The sequence below is a fragment of the Mytilus trossulus genome, chromosome 1, assembly GCF_036588685.1.
Source record: "Mytilus trossulus isolate FHL-02 chromosome 1, PNRI_Mtr1.1.1.hap1, whole genome shotgun sequence".
Taxonomy (NCBI): domain Eukaryota; kingdom Metazoa; phylum Mollusca; class Bivalvia; order Mytilida; family Mytilidae; genus Mytilus; species Mytilus trossulus.
The window spans coordinates 51,253,199-51,273,386 of NC_086373.1; the positions used below are offsets into that span (position 1 = coordinate 51,253,199).

Sequence of the window (20,188 nt, forward strand, 5' to 3'; positions counted from 1 at the left end):
AACAAGTCTGTATGTATAGACAATAATAGTGCATAATGACTTGACATATCAACAATATAAGGATGAGGCTTAGAAACAGGGAAATGTGAGGCTGTGCCGAGCATTTTCCCCGTTTCGGGCCGAATCCTTATATGGTTGATATTTCAAGTCAATGCACTATTATTGTCTTTATACTGCAATCTAATCTTTGAGCAAATATGTTTTAAAAAACATTTTTAATTGTTGTTTAGCGTGTAAATGTTATCTATTTGGTCATAACTTTTATAATTTTTAATAACATAAGCAGCATGACAGGTGCCACATGTGGAGCAGAATCTGGTTATACTTCTGGAGCTCCTGAAATCACCCCCTGTTTTTGGTGGGGTTCATGTTGCTTGGTCTTTAGTTTTCCATGTTGTGTTTTCTGTACTATTATTTGTCTCTTTGTCTGTTTATTTTAGCCTTAGCATTGTCAGTTTATTTTCAATCTATTAGTTTGTCTGTCCCTCTGGTATCTTTCGTCCCTCTTTTATAAATTGTATATTTATAAGCTACATGTATTCAAAACATGCTATGGTCTACACATTGATAAATTTCTTCTGAATCTCACACAAAATGTTCTACAGTCAATGTCATTATATTTTTGTACAAATTAAAAAATAAATCAAAACTTTATTTTACATAAAAATAAATAAATCATTAGTACCTCCAGAATAGAGAATTCCTTCAACTGTCTGCAATATCAGGAAAATACTCAGCCACAATATCATCTTTATCATCTTGTGATCTTATCATGGCAGCATTTGTCTGAAATACAAAAATATATTATTTTATTTGTTGAAATAAATTGAACGCCTACATGAATATGCTTCAAGTGTGAAAGATTTAAATTCTGTGAATTTCTGTCACTTTACAGTGTTAGCTGAAAGCCTACTGTTTCTATTACACAATAAAACATGTTGCTCTTTTATTCCAAAGGTTATGTTATTTCCTGGATTTTAACAAAACATCTCTTTTACTGATTTATACATGTATTCATTTTTGTAATTGATATTGTAGGGTAATTTTCATGAACCATTGGAGAAGTAACATCCCTGACTAAGGACTTTCTTTTAAATCCTTCTTATTGGCCCATTTTGACCATCAGCAGTTAAGAAATAATTGATGCAAGCTATACTTTATTGTAGTTTTAACATGGGTTACGCATTATATGCTTGATTATTTTTGCCCGAGCAATAGTGACTCAGTGAGGGCTAAAATAACACGAATATATTGCCTACCCATGTTAAAACTACAATTAAGTATAGCTTGCATCAATTGTTTCGATTCTGAATAGGACAATTAAGGTAATTTCTATGTCCAACAAGTGTAAGTGTAAAAGCGTTTGTGTAGTCTCTTACAGTGAACCTTAACTTTTTTGTTTGTAAAGAAGCAGCTGGGAACTGTGATTTTTCAGAGGGAGGAGTTTGAACAGCCAGCATGAATTGTTGTCGTATCTGGGTCAAATATGTCAATTTCAGAATGCAACACATTTCAGTCATAATAAATGAATTATTAACATTATGTGCACCATTCAAGAGTTTGAAAGTGTTTTACATGTATTGGTATACTTTACTACCAAAAATAAGCAATTAAGATGTTTCAGACTCTATGTTAACAGAGCTATATACATGATATATAGACTGATAGATATCATATCTCTAAAACTGGCAAATATGCAATATCTTATATAAAAATCTCCCTTTTACTCATTTATATCATGTATATAATCCAATAGAAAAGTGTTAATTGTATACATATTTTGACCAAACAGATGTTATGTTGAAAATATAATTGCCCTTGTAACATTTGCCTACCATTAACCTTATTTGGTCAAGGATGAATATGCCAAGAATAAGTATATATACATGTATATACCATTTACATAAAAGTCAATCCCAGAATAACAGAACATGTTACTAAAAGAGCTACATTGATAATGTGTTAATCTGCTCTCCCAAAGCTTTCTGTCAGACAATTTTATTTAACCGATTTTTGTTTCAGTTTTGTTTTGGCTTTTCTGTCTACATGCTGTTTGCGTCGATATCAGTATAATATTATTTGTTTCAGAGTGTATGTATTATATAACCTGTAAACATTATGCTTTGTTCAGTCCTTGTTTTTATGATGGTTTTGTGTTGCTCAATCTTTTAATAGTTTTAAATAAATGATCTAGTGTTTGTGTTTGTCTTTTCATATTTTCTTTTTTGCCATGATATTGTCAGGATTTTGGAAACATGAATATTAAAATTTCGTATTTTGTACAAACTTATAATGACTTTTCACAGATGAAATAAAATGTGAGAACACAAATTGCTGACCTTTAACTTAGTGACCATTACAATAAATTATTTATGATGGACTCGGGCATTGCTTGCGACTGAAAAGAAATTTGCACCTGGCTACAGTTGACTAATCACATGTCGTCCCTTACACCTGAATGAGTGATGGGTTGTATATTTCTAGTTTAACATCAGAGGCCTATCATTTGTAAACCTTTTGTTAGTGTTAAAGGGTCAGCTCAGACAATGACCCTCATCCTGTTATGTTAGTTTGGATAAAAATTATGTTCTTTTTATGCCCTTACTGAACATATAGAGATCTTTTATGATAAGATAGGAATATAAATTTTGCAAGCTAAACAAAAATGGTACAATAAAAGAAGTAAAAGTCTATTACTTAAATTTCCATAAAAATTTTATATATCCTATTATAAAAAATCTCCATCTTTCAAGCATGGTTGAAAAAGAAACTTTAATAGCATTGGAGAAGTATAAAATCTATAGATTGCACAGAAATCAAATGTTTTGTATGTACATAAATAAATGTAGCCATATCTTATATTAAATGGTATAGTGTTTGCTCATTGTTGAAGGCTGTATGGTAACCTATCTAAGTTATGAAACCTGTGTATTTACAGATAAAGCTTTACGGTGAGGCGGATAAAGGAATTTGAAAAGTAAGTGTAACAAGAGACATGCAAACGTTTCTCCATGTACACTTTTTACATGTTTTAAAACAATCTCAGTTTCAAAACACTGCCCGGCCGAGTAACAGTGTAAGCTTTTCTTTAATAATTAAATATCAATAATATTGTCTAGTTTTATGTTCAAATCCTGTTTTGTGAAAAAAAGAAAAGATTCACCCTGTATTGTGTCATTTTTATGGTGTAAATATAGGTAAACTAAATTGAATTGAATTGTCTCCCTTTAATGACAATTTGAATCTTTATCATATTGATAAGATATTTCTTGGATAAAAGTGTTATCAATGGAAAAACAATTAATGAAATCTATATTATGGAGACACCAAACGGTTTAAAATTTAAATTTAACCTAAAAAAAAAAATTATGATCATGTGGTGTCCTAGTTGCGACTCATTTCATAAAAAAAAAAATCTTGCTAGCAAATTTATATGTAAGTCATGAATAATTCAATATGATTTCATATCACTATATCAATTCTGTCATAAGATTTAACATGTAAAGACTTCCACTATTTACAGTCAAAACATAAACAAATAAATGCATAGTAAACAAAACAGAATAAATATATTTACCTTGGTTAAAAATACCATTGACAGATTGGTGTTTTTAATGTAATTCCATGTTAGGGCAGATGATTGACAATTGATTGACAGGAAATACAGGTGTTACTTGTTTACCTGTACAGGAATGCAGGTAACATATGTATAGATGATACAAAATCAATAATTTGCATGATTCAGCATCAAAGCTGATGTCAGATGCAGGAAAAAATATCTTTTAAGTATTGACTTGAAATTCAAGGTTGTATGCAAAGCTAATCACCTTGCAGGCATAATTTTAAGTAACAATGACTAACATCAGATGCTAGATACTTGAAAGAGAATGTTTTTAATTTTGAGAACATGTAGAAGGTGAAACACTTTCATTTAATGATCTGCTTTTGAGCTTCAAGCTATTTGTATAGACATTATCTAATACACATAAAAAATCCCCTTCTTTTCAACCCTGTTAAATTCCCATTAGACAGACTTCTGATTTTAGTTTGTACTAAACTGTATACATTTGTATTATTCCAACAGTAGTAAAAACATTTTACGCCCAAGATTTACATTAAAAACAACTCGCAATTGCTGATAAGAGGGTTGAAAAAATAGGATTACAAATGCATTACAACTAGAACCCAAAGAAGGAGGGACAAGAAAGACAACTTTGTATCAATCTGCAGGGCCGTAACTAGCCTCTTTTAATAGTGAGGCAAAATATATTCGGCGAGGGGTCTGGGGGCCGCTCAAGGTCCCTAGAAGCTCTGAGAAAAATAACACAAAATCGTGCATTCTGAGCGTTTCCCGGACTTTTTCTTACATAGAAACGCAAATTATTCTTAGCTATTTTTTAGACAATATTCTGGTATAAAAAAAACATAGCTTCATTGTTATTTAAGACTTTAAGGTTTTAGGGAAAACATTAAAAGACCGATATGTAGGATAAAGCAAAAATCATAATTCTCATAATCATTAATACCGGATCTGTCTATCTGTTCTTGTCTTGTATTGTGCTGACTTGTGATTTTTTTATGACTAGATTTATATATAGTGACAGTGTGCAATCCGAGTAATATACTTTAAGTACTAGTACTGCTGAAGTCTTCACTATAGGGACCATATTGACTTTTTTTTTACAGTATTTATGATTCTTTCATTATCGAAGACTCCAGCAACTATCAAGATGAAGAACAGGAATAAAAACTTTGACCATTGATCATTTGGTTTTTTTTCTCAATACATTGACATTGTGTGCGATTAGCTCCCATGCACATGTACTGCATATTCCTTTATTTCTGTTAAAGGGTCTGAACACGACTTAATCAGGCATTTAACCCTTGATGTAAAAGGTTATATGGCAATACATTGATGTTTTTTTCCAAAAATAATTTGATACCGGGAAATTGGTGGACTTACTTTAATTTAAACCATGTCACATATCTAGTTTTATCCACAGGCGCTTGGGTATATGAGTGATTTAAACGACTCAGAGAAAATACCCAATTTTACAATCCATACCAAGAAAAATTGTGTATTTTCTCGGAGTCGTTTAAATCACTCGGAACTAGGTGAGACATCCACAGAAGTGATAGATATGTATTATAAATATAGAAAATTGAATATTTTAATCAACAACAAGAAATAACAAAAAATATCTGTATCATAAACCCAAGAGTCTGTGGTTTCATATACAAAAAAGGCAGTTTTGTATTCTTTGATATCAAGTTCAATTAATTCTCCATGACGAAACGACCATTTTTTTCTGTGTCCAGCAGCATCCTATATTCTGAAAATATTTTCTCGCATAATGCCTGGACATCAGTGATCATGCAACATTACACAGTGTGACACGTTTACAAATGAAAATCAACACTCAGACTAGAAATTCAGTAGGACAATAAATGAACAAAAGACAAATCCGGGGCACAGAAGTAAAAACAATAGACAATCAACTCTCAAAACCAAAAGTAAAATAGAAACATGGATTATGTAAAACATGCAGGGGCAACAACGGGGGCTTCTTGCAAGACACTTTCCGTTAAAACAATTTGATATGAAGACAATCTTTTTTTTTTTTGGGGGGGGAAATTTAAAACATGAGGCATTTGCCTCATTTGTCCAATGTAGTTACGGTCCTGATCTGCTTAAAGTTAAACACAAAATACTTGCATCTGCTCAATGTGTGTCTTATTTTTCTTCTACTATCAAGTTTAAAAGAAAAAATGTAGGAAAAAACTGCTACTGGGCAAAGCAAACAGTAAAAATAAAATCTATTTTGAAATTTACACTGAAGACTGCCTGAATTAAGATATGTAACGAAATTGAAATGTTATAAGATTACATTCAGTTTGGTTATCAAAACTTTATTTGTTTAAGGTGTAACTTTCTATCTCATTTCTTCTTATACCAGATACAATTTCATTTATTTGATTTTAATGAAAGTATTTACAGTAACTTAGGTCCAAATGATAACCATTTTTTCAATGCTATGTAGGATTATAGTATTACAAGAATTTTGTATTCTTAAACTTTCAACTTTGTCATGTTTTTATCCCATATATTTTCACTGCTATGGTGGATTATAGTATTACAAGAATTTCATATTCTTAAACATTCAACTTTATCATGTTTGTATCCCATTACAATTTATTTCAAAGTTATGACATATTATAGGATGATAATGCTTTAGTAACAATTGGTTTATGCAGTCAAACAGTCTGTAAGAGGTTTTATTATCCATTACTTTTATATCATCTGCCTATTACATAATACATAAAGCTATATTAAAAACAGATTTCATGGGCAAGACCTAATTGTGCATATTGCATTGAGCTTTAAATGTTGCTGCATCTTAAAAGCACTTGTAAAATAGCTGTTTTATGGCAGATATTTTGAAATGGCTCACCTAATTTCAAATTCACAAGCAAATATATTTACATGTTTAACCCCACCGCATTTTTGCGCCTGTCCCAAGTCAGGAGCCTCTGGCCTTTGTTAGTCTTGTATTATTTCAATTTTGGTTTCTTATGTACAATTTGGAAATTAGTATGGCGTTCATTATCACTGAACTAGTATATATTTGTTTAGGGGCCAGCTGAAGGAGGCCTCCAGGGTGCGGGAATTTCTTGCTACATTGAAGACCTGTTGGTGACCTTCTGCTGTTATTTTTTTCTTTGGTCGGGTTGTTGTCTCTTTGACACATTCCCCATTTCCATTCTCAATTTTATGTAACATGGATCAAGTTCAATGTTATAACTGGTGTTCTGTCCATCAGCAAACTCATAATTGCCTTTAACAAGCTAAGATAGCTTGGAAGCTAAAATATATTTATCAGAATCTAAAAGCAAACTTATTTTTATGCATTTTATACTAGTCTGAAGCTGAGTCTACATACGGTAGACTATTTAGTAAGTTGTCTCTGTATAAAGTCACTATAAACCAATTAAATCAGACTCAACTTCAAGCATAGTGACTTTCAGACAAGACTAGTCATGGGGGGTTTGGAGGGTTTCGGCAACCCCCCCTTGAAAACAAATAAGCACTGTTAAAGCCAATTGTTCTGTAAGAATTGAGACTGTTAAAGGTGGAGTTTGTGAGTCCAACAAACCCCCCCTTGGAAATTCCTGGCTACGGGCCTGTCTATATTGGCAGTATAAATCTTTAATAGATTGCCTATACAGAATATCAGTAAGAAATGTTTTAATTTCATTCATACTGATATCACACTTTTAAGTCAAATCTAAACCACACTAATCATGTTCAATGAGGCTATCATTAGCTCAATATAATTTGAACAGAATGTACATTTATTAAAAAAAATTAAAAGAAGATAATTTTCACAGTTCCGTCAAGTGAAAATTCGATTCCCAAAACATGTACACTAAACCTATTCATTCAAAATTATGTTAAGTCTTAAGATCTTATTAAATAATTAATTGGGAAATAATAGGTTTTCTGTCAAAATAATAATCTTATATAACGAAACTTATCAATAATCATTATGAAATATTCTACCTAATATAAAGATTGCATCTTACCAATAATATGTAATTATAATCTCTCCATACAGCACTATGTATCGATATAGATATAGATTACTAGTATATATCGATGTTGGTCCAATTTTTCGATACCCTTAATATAAAGAATTATATCAGTACCGCTAGAATATTTTTTTCCTAATCCTCGACACTAAATATCACTGAACTTGAAAGTATATTTGTATATTCGGTACAAATTAAATTACAAATCCACTTTGAAACATTAGAAAGTAAACACAACTTGACAATACAGGTATTTATTTCCACTGTGTAATATACATCCCACCTGCCTTAACTAAAATCCAGGTGAAATCTGACCACTGGTCACTCTGTCCAAAGCACTGACTATTACAATCATTAATGAATGACAATATAACAATAAGAGATCAATAATAACAATAGAGGCTCACCACAGGAGATTTAATCAGATCAAGTACTCAGGTGAGGCACTCAAAGGGTATGTCTGGTCTCATGCAGTGTTGAAGAGTAATCAGTAAATTTTCCAAGCAGTTCCTCAAATGTTATTGGAATTACAGAATATTTATCCTTTAGTGTGTCTAGTTTACTTCACAGTTTCCTCCTATCATTCAGGTGTGAAAATGTCAGTTTGGTAATTTTCCTTTAATTTACCTGATCTTGATGTAGTTTAACTGTGGATGTTTAAAATATACAAACTCACAGGTCCAATTTCTGGTTCAGTCTGAAAAAAAAAGGAGAGGTGTTAAAAATTTGACATTTCAACCTCACTTCACTTTTGCGGAGAAAGTATGTCTCTGACTTTCGTGAGAGTATATCCCTTTTAATTAAATACTGCTACCACAAACATCAATCCTCAAATTAATATAACTAAACAAATGAGAAATACGGTCATTTAAGTTGAATTATCAAGAAAACGTTCACCTTATATGACCAAGCTGCTGTCATATCATAATAAACTACACGCCAAAAAATGTCAACGCTTGACAAACAACATTACACTGTATGTGTTACATAAAATGACAAACTACATGTACATGTAGTATATAATATATATCTGTACTAAAGTCCACTAAATAAACTCAATTCTACTTTTTATTTGTAAACACAAAAAAATGTCACTCAATTTCCCAGCTCAATTTTGAACTAACCATATACAAATTAAATCGTTTAAAATTACAAAGATAGGCTTGTTAGATGTCAAATGTTAAAACGATTTATTTCTCAAAAAACCGATGTCACAATATGTGGATATAACTCCCTTAACAGTTGTATATTAAATGAACATTTCAAATAAAATCAAATTTCAATCTGTAACGAAAATAAAGAAAACGAGACGAGTGTACCATTTCAACAAGAATGTTGTTACATGGGTAGTGTCTGGGGTTATGATACTATCAGTCTGAACATGTAAAACCTTTTCAAAGCTTGTAAAACAGAAAAAAAACAATGACTCATATCTATAATACCAAGTTTGTTTGAATTCTGTCTCGGTCTGATTTTGTCAAAGTAGAGAATGTTATATAAAAAAATTATCAAGCAAACTTTTCACAAATGATACAAATGAAAAATTTGAAATTTTTTCTTCAAAGATTTAAGATAAATTTTATAACACTATATACTTTGAATCTGAATGATATATTAAAGTATTCCACTCTAATGCTTGCTGTATGTATAAATAATATACACCAACAATATATTAATCATTTATCTAAATTAAATCTTTTATAAATAGATTGATTCTATCACATACTATAACATTTAAATGTCTGATGAAATATAGGATTTTCCAATTTAATTTACTCTCTAGGAAAAAACATCATTCATATTTAAAATTTAATCTTTTTAAAAATAGATGAAATGCAATATATACTTATATTTAAATGTCTGAAATATATAAGCTTCTTAGCAAAGTTCCTGACCTTGTTCAGAATTTTCAAATTTAATTTACTCGATCAATAAGAAAGAAAAAAAATCATATTCTAAATTAAATATTTTTTTTAAAATAAATTACATGTAATTGCAAAACAAACTTACAGTTAAAATTCCCTTTCCGTATTGCATCTAACTACAGATGCCTAATTAAAATTCAAACACTAATCAAATATGCATCAAAGAATTTCCCTGTAATATACGAACATGTCATGTGGATTTCATGCAGAATACACACAGACAAGACACAATAACATGCTCATACATAAATCTCTGCATGTCAACACACTTAATTAAGTCGTCCAGGTAGTCTAATTAATCAATAAAGAGCAATCAACATGGCTAACGACCCAGGTGACTAATCAAATAGGTTAATTACAAAGTCAAATACATTATCTAAATATGCTAATCTCTGTGTAAATTGTAAACTGTTTTATGTTGTAACACCTTGCTGATAACAAAAATTCTCGTTATTAAACATGATATATTAGCTATTGAAAATCAATTAAACAAATTATTAGATTTGTTGCTACAGAAATTAATTTGCTCTGGCTATTATTTTGTTAATAAAATGAACAAAGCAATATGTCTCCAGTTATTTCCTGAGAAATATTTGTTTTAGACTAATTATATTTTTCGTAAAACTCTCTCTTTCATGTTTATGATGATTTGAAAGCAATTATTTCCAATGCAAACTTAAGATTTCAAATAGTGAAAATAGAAAATAAATTATAAAAACAGAAGGTAGAAAAAAAATCCTATCAATTTTAAACACTGCGGATGATCATAGACAACAAAGTTATTCTAGCTCTGGATAATTCTGCAATTTAATTTAAAACAAACACAAAAACACCTTTAAAAATGTAAAATTTCATGCCTAGAAAAAACTCTACATCAAAGATATACAGTTGAGTACCTATAGGCCAACAAGTCCTGTTAATACAATTATTGAACATTTTAATTTTTAACACATATCGATTCCAATACTCTTTGATTTTACTTATTTCAATCTATTATTCGAACAAGCTTAAACACATACTATACAGAATTTAGCTCTTGGCCTCTTGGCATCACACCTTTCCATACAAAACTTATCAATCAATCTATCTGCCACAAGAAGCTGTTTAATTTAAAGATAAATAAGGGCTATATCAACAATTTTATATTTGCTTTTTATACAATAACTGTTTATTTTGCTACCTTTCTGATGTTTCAAGTGGAACCATTCCAACACAAAAGGCTGCCAACTGGACAATGTGTGAAATTTTTACAATAATACAAATAAGTCTTATTCCTATAGGAGATCATGTCAGTTTATTTATTAATCAGCTAATAGGATTATTCCTATAATCATAATTGAATGTGCTATTTTGTAATAGGAGAAGAATACTACTATTTGTTGAACTTCATAATCTGTTTAAAAAAAATGCTATCTTTTAGGTTTCAGATTATAAATGACCAAAAGATGTTTGAAGCAGGTTTAAATAATAAAATCCTTGAAATGATCATCAAACCATCAATTAAATTGAAAATTTGCCAATCCTTCAAGAAAATGTAATTGTATGCCATTTCTTAGAATCTTAGAATCTGAGAAATTCATAATAATTTAAAAAGACATTTTCCATTTTAAACTGTCCACCTATGTTTCATTTACTTTAAGTTAAAAACACAGTTATGTGAAACTTCAACTAAGGCAAAATAGGGCACTTTTTACACTGCCTTTGGTCTTGAACAGAAAGCAATGTTAAATTAATACAAGAATTTGATAGTGACACCGTACAAATCCTTGATTAAGCAATTTTAAGACAAAACGAAAAAGAACCTTACTTTTTCAGGCCATGAAGTAGCTTCATAATTTTAACACAAAGCGAAATTAGATCTTACCCTATTCTCAGAACGAATTCACTTATCAAACTTTATTAGTAAACAAAGCCCTTATTCCAAAAACCTAAGATTTAAAGATAAATACTAATGCTTTTGTATTCTACTTCCTTTAATACTCAAACAACTTTATATTTTTAGAGCATGACTATTATTGTTATATAAACTATATTGTGACCAACACAATGGGTGTTTATTACACAACCATAAAGGTATTATATTGATAATTACAATTTAAATGGTTCAACGTTTACTCAAAAGCCTCCTTAAGTAGCAATCATCAATTTAAAGGTGTGTAGGGGGCGTTGTACAATGACCAGTGACTAATACCACTGCTTTTGAAACTTGGTCATTCCTATCTTCAAATCTGCATAGTTAGATCTGTGGTGTAAGTTGATGAGTTGAAGCAATGAAGTTAGGTACTAATTGTATACTTAAAACTGGGAAGAGACCAAATTTTAAAGGAACTAACACCAGCTGACTAAAATTTAAATTGACTTTAGTATTTACCAAGTACTAAAGTACTAACTGGTACTAACTAACATTTATGACAATAGTATTTGGTTAACAAGACCTGATGTGAGTAATACATGTCAACAGTCAAATCCTTTACCTTATATGGAAAATGTACCATCACTTTTTGTAGGTTACTTCAAAATTCTTGGCACTTATACAAGTCCTTTTATTTTGTTGAAATAAATTTAATCAGTATAAAACAAATGGTGACAAATAAATAATTAAGGGTTTAAGCTAAAAAAAAAGAGTTAAAAACAAAATATGAACCACAGAAGAGCTGAACTATTTAAAAAAAAATGTAAAAACAGGTATTATAAAACTATTCAAATAGGTTTTTGCAGAGACATAAATGTCTATAGTTTTGCTAAGAGATACCAGATTAACTGCATTACTTCTAAGATAGTCTGATTTAAGCTGGATCTATGTCATTTTACACACTACAGTCACATGATTATGGGTGCGTCTAAACACTGCTAAGGAGTCCTTAGTGCACTAAGGCCTTATAACATGCCACTAAGGACTAGATGGGGTGCTGTTACATACAATTTCTTTTCATATTATGGTAGAGAATGATATATAATGCATAAAATTCAATTTTTGTAGAAAAATAATCATAGATGAATAAGATATTCAACATTATTTAGACACGTGCCCGTATTTCTTTGATGTGCCGATAATCAATGAACCGTTTGACACGTGTCAAATTACACAACTTATTACACGGGAATCATGCTATTTGTTGTGTTTAATGGACAAGATTGGTAAAGTTGGATAATGAAATGAATTGTTGTTGAAATACTATTAATGTGGGGTTTTTTTTCAGAATGAAGAAGTATTTTTCTCAAGTGTATTTTGTAATTATTTCTTGTAAATAATAAATTTGTCTCCAGAACAATATATTATATCTAATGAAAGTTTTTTAATTTGATGTTCATATTAATAAATGACAGAATACGGGCGACGACGGACATGCGTTCGAACAGGTATGGAGCCGAAACACATTATTTTGTTTCTTGTGGTGCATTTTTCAAAATTTATTTTCTTATATGGAGACGTTAAGCAATGTATTACTGGACAACACGTAATCGATAAGATAATAAACTTTTTACTACGTGCAACCACCCTAGTGCGTTTGCTATGGTACTTTTTCAAAATTTTATCTTTTTTTTTAATTTACAGTACATATGAAGACGTTTGAGCAATGTATTTGAGGACAAAAAAAATCCATCTGATAAAAAATATTTACTACATGTAACCAAACTTATTTAATGCAAGCTACAAGTAAACAGACGGATTTAGACAGAAATTATTTTTTTGTGCGTATGCTATGGTATATTTTCAAAATTTATTATCATATGAAGAACACGTTTGAGCAATGTCTTTCTGCATGGACAAAAACGAGTTCAATACGATAATAATTTTTTGCAACTAATATAAAAAATTATGTGGTAGGGTTGGTGATGAGACAACTATTCACAAGAGACAAAATGACACAGAAATTAATAACTTTAAGTTACCATACGGCCTTCAACGGTGAGTAATTTTTCAAAGCACTCTCTTTTTCTGTTAACATTATATCTTTAACCTTAAATTAACAAATGCAGAAAATAATTTGTAAATAATGTACTAAACACTGTGGAACATTTTGTAAAACATTTATCTCTTTCATACATTTGAAATAAAACCTAATCTGACAAAAATTCGTTAAATGATTTTTTTTAACTTCTTTTACTTTTAGACGAAAAAACAAAACAAATGTCAAACAATTTCAAATTAATAAGTACCGCCTTTGTAAACTGATATCAAACTGGTTGAAAACTACAGTAGTGGTTTTGATAAATCCCAAGGACGCCACATGATTTTTTATCAATTCAATCGTTTTTCGTACTAGTAAATATAAAGCAGTAATAGAAAGTGGACAAATCAAAATCATGATTTATAGGGTGTTTTTTTTTCGGAATTTACTCATGTTTTAGTGAAGCCTTTTGCAACGCATCTTTGTCGGAATAAAAATAAAAACAAAAAAGTTATAAATATATATATTCATTTTGTCTTCATGTCTCTTACATAAAAATTTTACCAAGCTGACTACACCCTTACTTATTAGTTGGCGCACATCAACATTAAAACCTATGGCAAATAACAATAACGGGAAATAAATGAAACAAAAGCAAAATTATTTGTCCTTTAATCATTTTAACTTTTAAATAAGAATAACACATTTTATTATAATAATCAAGTATTAAATCTTTTCGATACAATTGTTAATTGCTTAAATTAAAGAATATATGATTGTTTAATCAGTTGTTATATTATTTGGCACGTGTCAATCGGTTCATTGATTTTCGGTATATCAAAGAAAAATGGGCACGTGCCTAGAAAATGTTGAATATCTTTTTTATTTATGATTATTTTTCTGTTAAATTTGAAATTTATGCATTAAATAACAATCTTTAACATAATATGTGAAATTAACACGTATAACAGTAGTCCTTCTAGTCCTTAGTGGCATTGTATAGTCCTTAGTGCACTAAGGAGTCCTTAGCAGTGTTTAGACGTACCGCATGATTATATCATCCTCTGCACAAATTATCAACTTCAGGGTAATGTCACCTGACCATATGTTAACCTTAAGGTGATCAGATGATGGGGCCAAAATTTATGAAAGAGGTCAAAAATATCATATGCAATGATTTATTTGCTTTAATTCCCCTGTAAAAAAAGACTAAACAGATGGCTCTAAAAAGTGTCATGCAATACAGCTTTCTTTCCTGTTGAAATATCTTTAAATTCTGATCCCAATGCCCATTATATTGGTCCTTGAATCCTTCAATGGGGTGATGCTAACCAGTTTAGAATCTAAAGCATTCTGGGTCATATTACCAAAGTTGAATACCACAACAATTAGTTTAGAACATGCCTAGTGAAACAACAGGGTAGACAATTCAATCTGCATTTAATCTGCCAGGGTTTTAAGTTTAAGATATTGTTTAAATTATTACAAATACTTTTAATTCTAAGAAATTTAATACTTTTAGAGTTATATCTGATACTGTGAAAACGTCAAAAGATGTGAACTTTTGCCATTATTGTTTTTCAAAAAAACAAAATATACATAGAATCAAAAGAATGCAAGAAGTCTCCAAAATTCTGGTGTTAAAACACTTTGATCTGATAATTATATTGAATACAATGAACAGAAAGAGCATATTGTTTTACACAAAAACAAGGTTATGATTTTACAGAAAAGAATTAAATCGCACAAGGAAGTAAAATAATAAGTCCTAATCAGAAGATCAGACAATAATTTGCAGTTAATAGCTAGTTAAATGCATGAAAGAATTTTAATTAATTGTTCTGTATCCACTGATCCATTTTAACACTGAATTCCACCTTGTTGAAAAATCAAAAGCATTTTCTCATATAAATGAAAATGAAAAAAAGATAAAATATGTTTTTTTCTAAAAATGTATGCAAAATGTCTAACTAATATTGCATTCCTTCAAAAAAGAGATAATTCATTACATTTTGTGGAATACATATATTTAACATATAATACCTTTTTTTCCCTGTTTTCCATATAAAATCAAGCACCATATGGTGAAAATAATACAAACACACTTCCCCTTACCTTTCTCCGTTGTCAAAAACTTAAAAACTTGCCACAAACATACAAAGTCAGACATTAACATTATGTAAAATTGTCATAATAAATTACAATGATACCTAACTGTTAATCTGATCAGTATAATAAAGGCTTTTTACTTACCGTGGAGGACATTAAATCACATAATCACATATTTACGTATGTCAAGTCAACGATTATTTACCAGATTATCATAGTAATTCCAATCGGCTATAAATCCACACTTTTCTATTGTCATCAATTCCAACACAGTTGCAACGAATCCTTTAAACGTTACGGGTAGCCCGGAGCTGTTTTTGTCTGGTTGTGAAAGGTAAAAGTTATCCAACCTGTTTATTAAGTGTGTAAAAGGAGATTTTTAATCAAATATTTGCTATTGTAAAACATCCTCAGGGCCTGAGACACTGTTACACTATATATCTGTCAGTAGCTAAGATGTGACATGATTTTGTTTTGAAATATATGTCAGTTTTGTTTTCCTACCATTGACGTATCTGTGTATTGTTCTACAAATTGGGACCTTTTAAAGTTAATGTAGTCCTTATCTGATGTTTTTATTTATCATTATGGGACAGGAAGAAAAGAAATAGAATAGAAAGAAAAACAATTTGATCTTGACAGACAGTTACAGGACATAAAGATGAGATTAATACTGTTAGGCCATATGAAACTAAATGTTAGCTTCTCTGACCAAATGGGACAAAGATGAAACACAATTTTAAATTTAGCACAAATTTACCTCAGTATAATTTATTTATTCTTCAATAAGAAATGAATAACTCTCAGACTTTTGTGACTTTTTTTAAAAGAATTTTTTTTTGGAGGTACTTAGGTTTTTTCATTAATGTTCTAAAGAAGATTTTGGCAATGATAAAGAAACACTTCTTTAAATAAACTTTTAACAATCTATGAATGCTTCTGAAGTTTAAATTTATCACAGAACCAAATCTGTCTTGTTTCTATAATACTAAAATTACGAGGTCCAATTTGTCAGCCGTCATCACGTAAAAACGATGAATCAAAGAATTCAACTGTATATATAACTAATATAGTACAATGGTGTTGATTAAAAATTACACCACTAAAGAACCCTTTGTTTTCCACGTGATTAATATTGCTAATAATTAAGAAGTTCCGGATCGAATCCGACACCGATACCAATAGTATATTCACCTGTTACCTATTACTTTATCTGTACGTTTCCGCGGCATCTGACAGGCGCACCACCAAACGTTGTATTTCGAATTTTGCTGTATATTGTTGAATACAAAATACTCCATTCCAGTCCCCTTTTGTTTTCCAAATTTAAATATTACCAATAACTGATAGGTTACAGGGCGACGGGTTCAAACAGAAAGATTTTAAAAGCAGAGAAAACTGTGCATCCTATAACCGGCAGGACTTTATCAGATGACAATACCAATACCAAAATAAGGCATACGCATAGTTATATACTTTAATTCTGTCACAGACCCGCGATATCACGGGTGTGTTCTAGTATTATATAAATTTCCAATCCCTTTGTTATTAACATTAGACTGTGAAAATAATAATAAAAAAACATTACAAATTTTAAAAAAAGCACTATATATATAAAGTTAAATAAGTATTTATTTATGTAAATATATTCAGCTTTTATGACCAAGAGGCTACAGTCCCAGCAATTATATATACAAATGTAACATTTTAATATAAAATACCGAGTGCGAGGGCTGAAGCTAGTCAAGTTTGTTAAAAACTTCCATCATCAATATGAAATTGTAGGCGAAAGACCACAAAAATTTTAAATCAAGGGTGAACTGGACAAAGGCTGATGAAAGCCAAAGATGATTGTATAAAGTAGATTTGACCAAGAGATCAGTCACCCTTGGTCAACAACAGATGAATATCGGTTCTGAATACAAAATTTTGGTCAACAGAATTTATTAAAACTACAAATGTGACTTTTCCCATAGTTATGAGTACTACCCGACATAGAACATGAAAGGTAACAAATTCAATAATCTGAATATTTTTGAATGTATAATTCAAGCATTATTAACAATTAAATGTTTTTTCCCTCTATTTTCTATGACCAAAGTACCATATTAGAATAATCCATGGGAATTTTCTTGGGAAAAAAGTCATACATATATGGACAATGATTACAAACATAAATTAATTTTATACAAATTGTGTGAATTCACAAATTTTGCATTCAATGGCTTTGAATACAAACCATGGGTTTCTTTTCCCGAAAAAAATCTTCTGGTAATAATGAAAATTTTAATCGAGTTTGTACTAGCTTTTTAACTTTTGACTTTACCATGTTATGTGTGTGTGTGTGTGTATAAAAACTGTCGACAGAATGAGAAAGGAACAAGTTGAATGACAATTATTGATATTCTTGTAGAAGATATCCAAATCAAAAGTACTTCTCACAAAATCAGCCTTATAGTAAGAGAATATACTAAAGGCTAATATTTGATTCTTTTTGGTTATCCTGTCAAATTATATCTTTTATTATGTGGCAAAGTCAAATAATAAATCAAAGCTTACACCTTTGACTCCAAGGGGAAAAGACTTGTAAGATATTGCCCCATAACACATCATCTAAAATTAATGAAAGTTGACGGGACCACAAAGCTAAAAGTGCATTCTTAACCCCAATAGGTCGCAGGAGGTTAATTATCTAACGGCAGACTACCAGTTCTCTACCTGAGATAACTTGTTTATTTTTATAGCCGTTTACTAACAAATTCACTGTCCCATTAAAGAAATATTCTATATTTAATATGATATTAACCTTGTAAATAAATTGTTTAATATAACATTTACCATGAATACAACATAATCATTTAGTTCCAGCTTTGATCAATTCTACCTTCAGGTAAAAAGAGACGTTTTACGATCGGTAATTAACCTTAACTTGAGCCATTATCAATTTCTACAGGATGTTTTAAAATGCTATTAGCCGATTTAGGACTTCATTCATAGTGTCCGTCAACAATTCAAAACATAACCATATAAGCAAACATTGACCCATATCAGATATTTAAAAAAAAAAGATAATGTTTTACGATCCTTAATCTAATAATTAACCTTATGTCTTGGCATTATTAATTTTTACAGGATGTTTTAAAATGCTATTAGCCGATTTAGGATTTCATTCATAGCGTCATGTTACACTGTAAAATATGACCATGTAAGCAAATATTGACCCATATCAGATATATTAAAAAAAAAAAAGATAAATGTTTTACGATCCTTAATCTAATAATTAACCTTATGTCTTGGCATTATTAATTTCTACAGGATGATTTAAAATGCTATTAGCCGATTTAGGATTTCATTCATAGTGTCACAACACTGTAAAATATGAGGATGTAAGCAAACATTGATTCATGTCAGATTTATTAAAAAAAATAGATAAATGTTGCACATGCAAGGTAATATAATAAATTTAATAAATTTATATCCATATTGTTACACAGTAATAAGCAATAAAACAAGATCTATATCAACAGACTTAAGGCATTTTATCTTCAGTTTTATGGCAGGTCTTGTTGACAGCTTAATTCAGTATCCTGTTTAGGCTGTGCTGACAGCCAATATACTTTAAGACCTGTTTCTTGAGCAGGAATTGTCTATTTGCCAATCTGATTGGTTTCTGCTAATACACAATTTACCTCAAGTTGCAAATTGTAGACTGGTTCTTAGAAATGGATAACATGAAGCCCATACATTAAGCATGATAAGTCGACAGTAACATGTAGGCATTAACCAATTTTTTAATGAAAAAAACCCTATTGAAATCATAATATTTAAGCTTAACAAAAAGTTGAATGACATTAAAAGATTAGAAAAAGTTAAAGATTACACAAATTATACATTTTATGCACAGATAACTTTGCTTTTTTTGCTAGCTTTTCATTGTCAATTAAAAATTGTACCTCCTAAGGGGAACAACTTGTACACATAGATCTCTAATTACAGGGTGAATTGCATATTTGCATATCTATAAACTAATTTGTCAGCAATACAAATGATGAAACACAGGCCTAACATACTATGAACTTCAATAATCTGCCTTAAATGATCCCCCCCTTTTTTTTTTACTTTGAAATGCAATAATTATAAATAGATATGAATTCTCTTTTTCTAGTTTACAGGACTGTTTAAAGCCTTGACAAAACACACAATTTCAGTTCATATATACATTATTTAAAATTAACCAATATCTTAAATGAAACTACAAATTGAATTATGCATTCAAATTATAATGAAAGAAAAAGTCTTATTGAAAATGACGAAAGAACTATTATGAATCTTTTTACATACACTAACAATGCATAACTCTAATTTTAATTCCATGAAAATATGCTAAAGTACATAATAACTTAGAGAATCTGTAAACCTGAACAGTTTCTAATTTTGTTGTTGTACATATCCAAGAAAAAGTGATATATGGATCTAATAATTCACCACAAAGGTTATAGCAAAGAAAAGTATATCATTTGTTAATTAATATGTATAAACTTTAAACATGTAAATCTATGCAGGTGTTTAATTCTTGCTAATTTCCACGTAAAATGTGAGAAAATATCATTTGAGTTGCTAATTTGTACAGAACAACAATATTGTGTGAAGGGGGACTAAATACAGTGTGAA

General features: G+C 30.0%; 1 protein-coding gene across 6 annotated transcripts in view; it reads right to left on the reverse strand.

Moving 5' to 3' along the window:
* Positions 1-20,188, reverse strand: part of LOC134726902 (interleukin-6 receptor subunit beta-like) — a 97,520-nt gene that overhangs the window by 16,114 nt on the left and 61,218 nt on the right. For 3 of the 6 annotated variants that reach the window (XM_063591317.1, XM_063591312.1, XM_063591323.1), the window contains 2 exons: positions 7,998-8,287; positions 686-786 (listed from right to left, as the gene is read on the reverse strand). In XM_063591317.1, the coding sequence (XP_063447387.1) occupies positions 686-758 (73 nt within the window). In that variant the 5' untranslated portion in view covers positions 759-786; positions 7,998-8,287. Of the gene's footprint in view, positions 1-685; positions 787-7,584; positions 7,966-7,997; positions 8,288-15,661; positions 15,829-20,188 lie in introns of those variants that run through there. The other 3 variants (XM_063591306.1, XM_063591336.1, XM_063591330.1) reach the window with 3 other exon arrangements.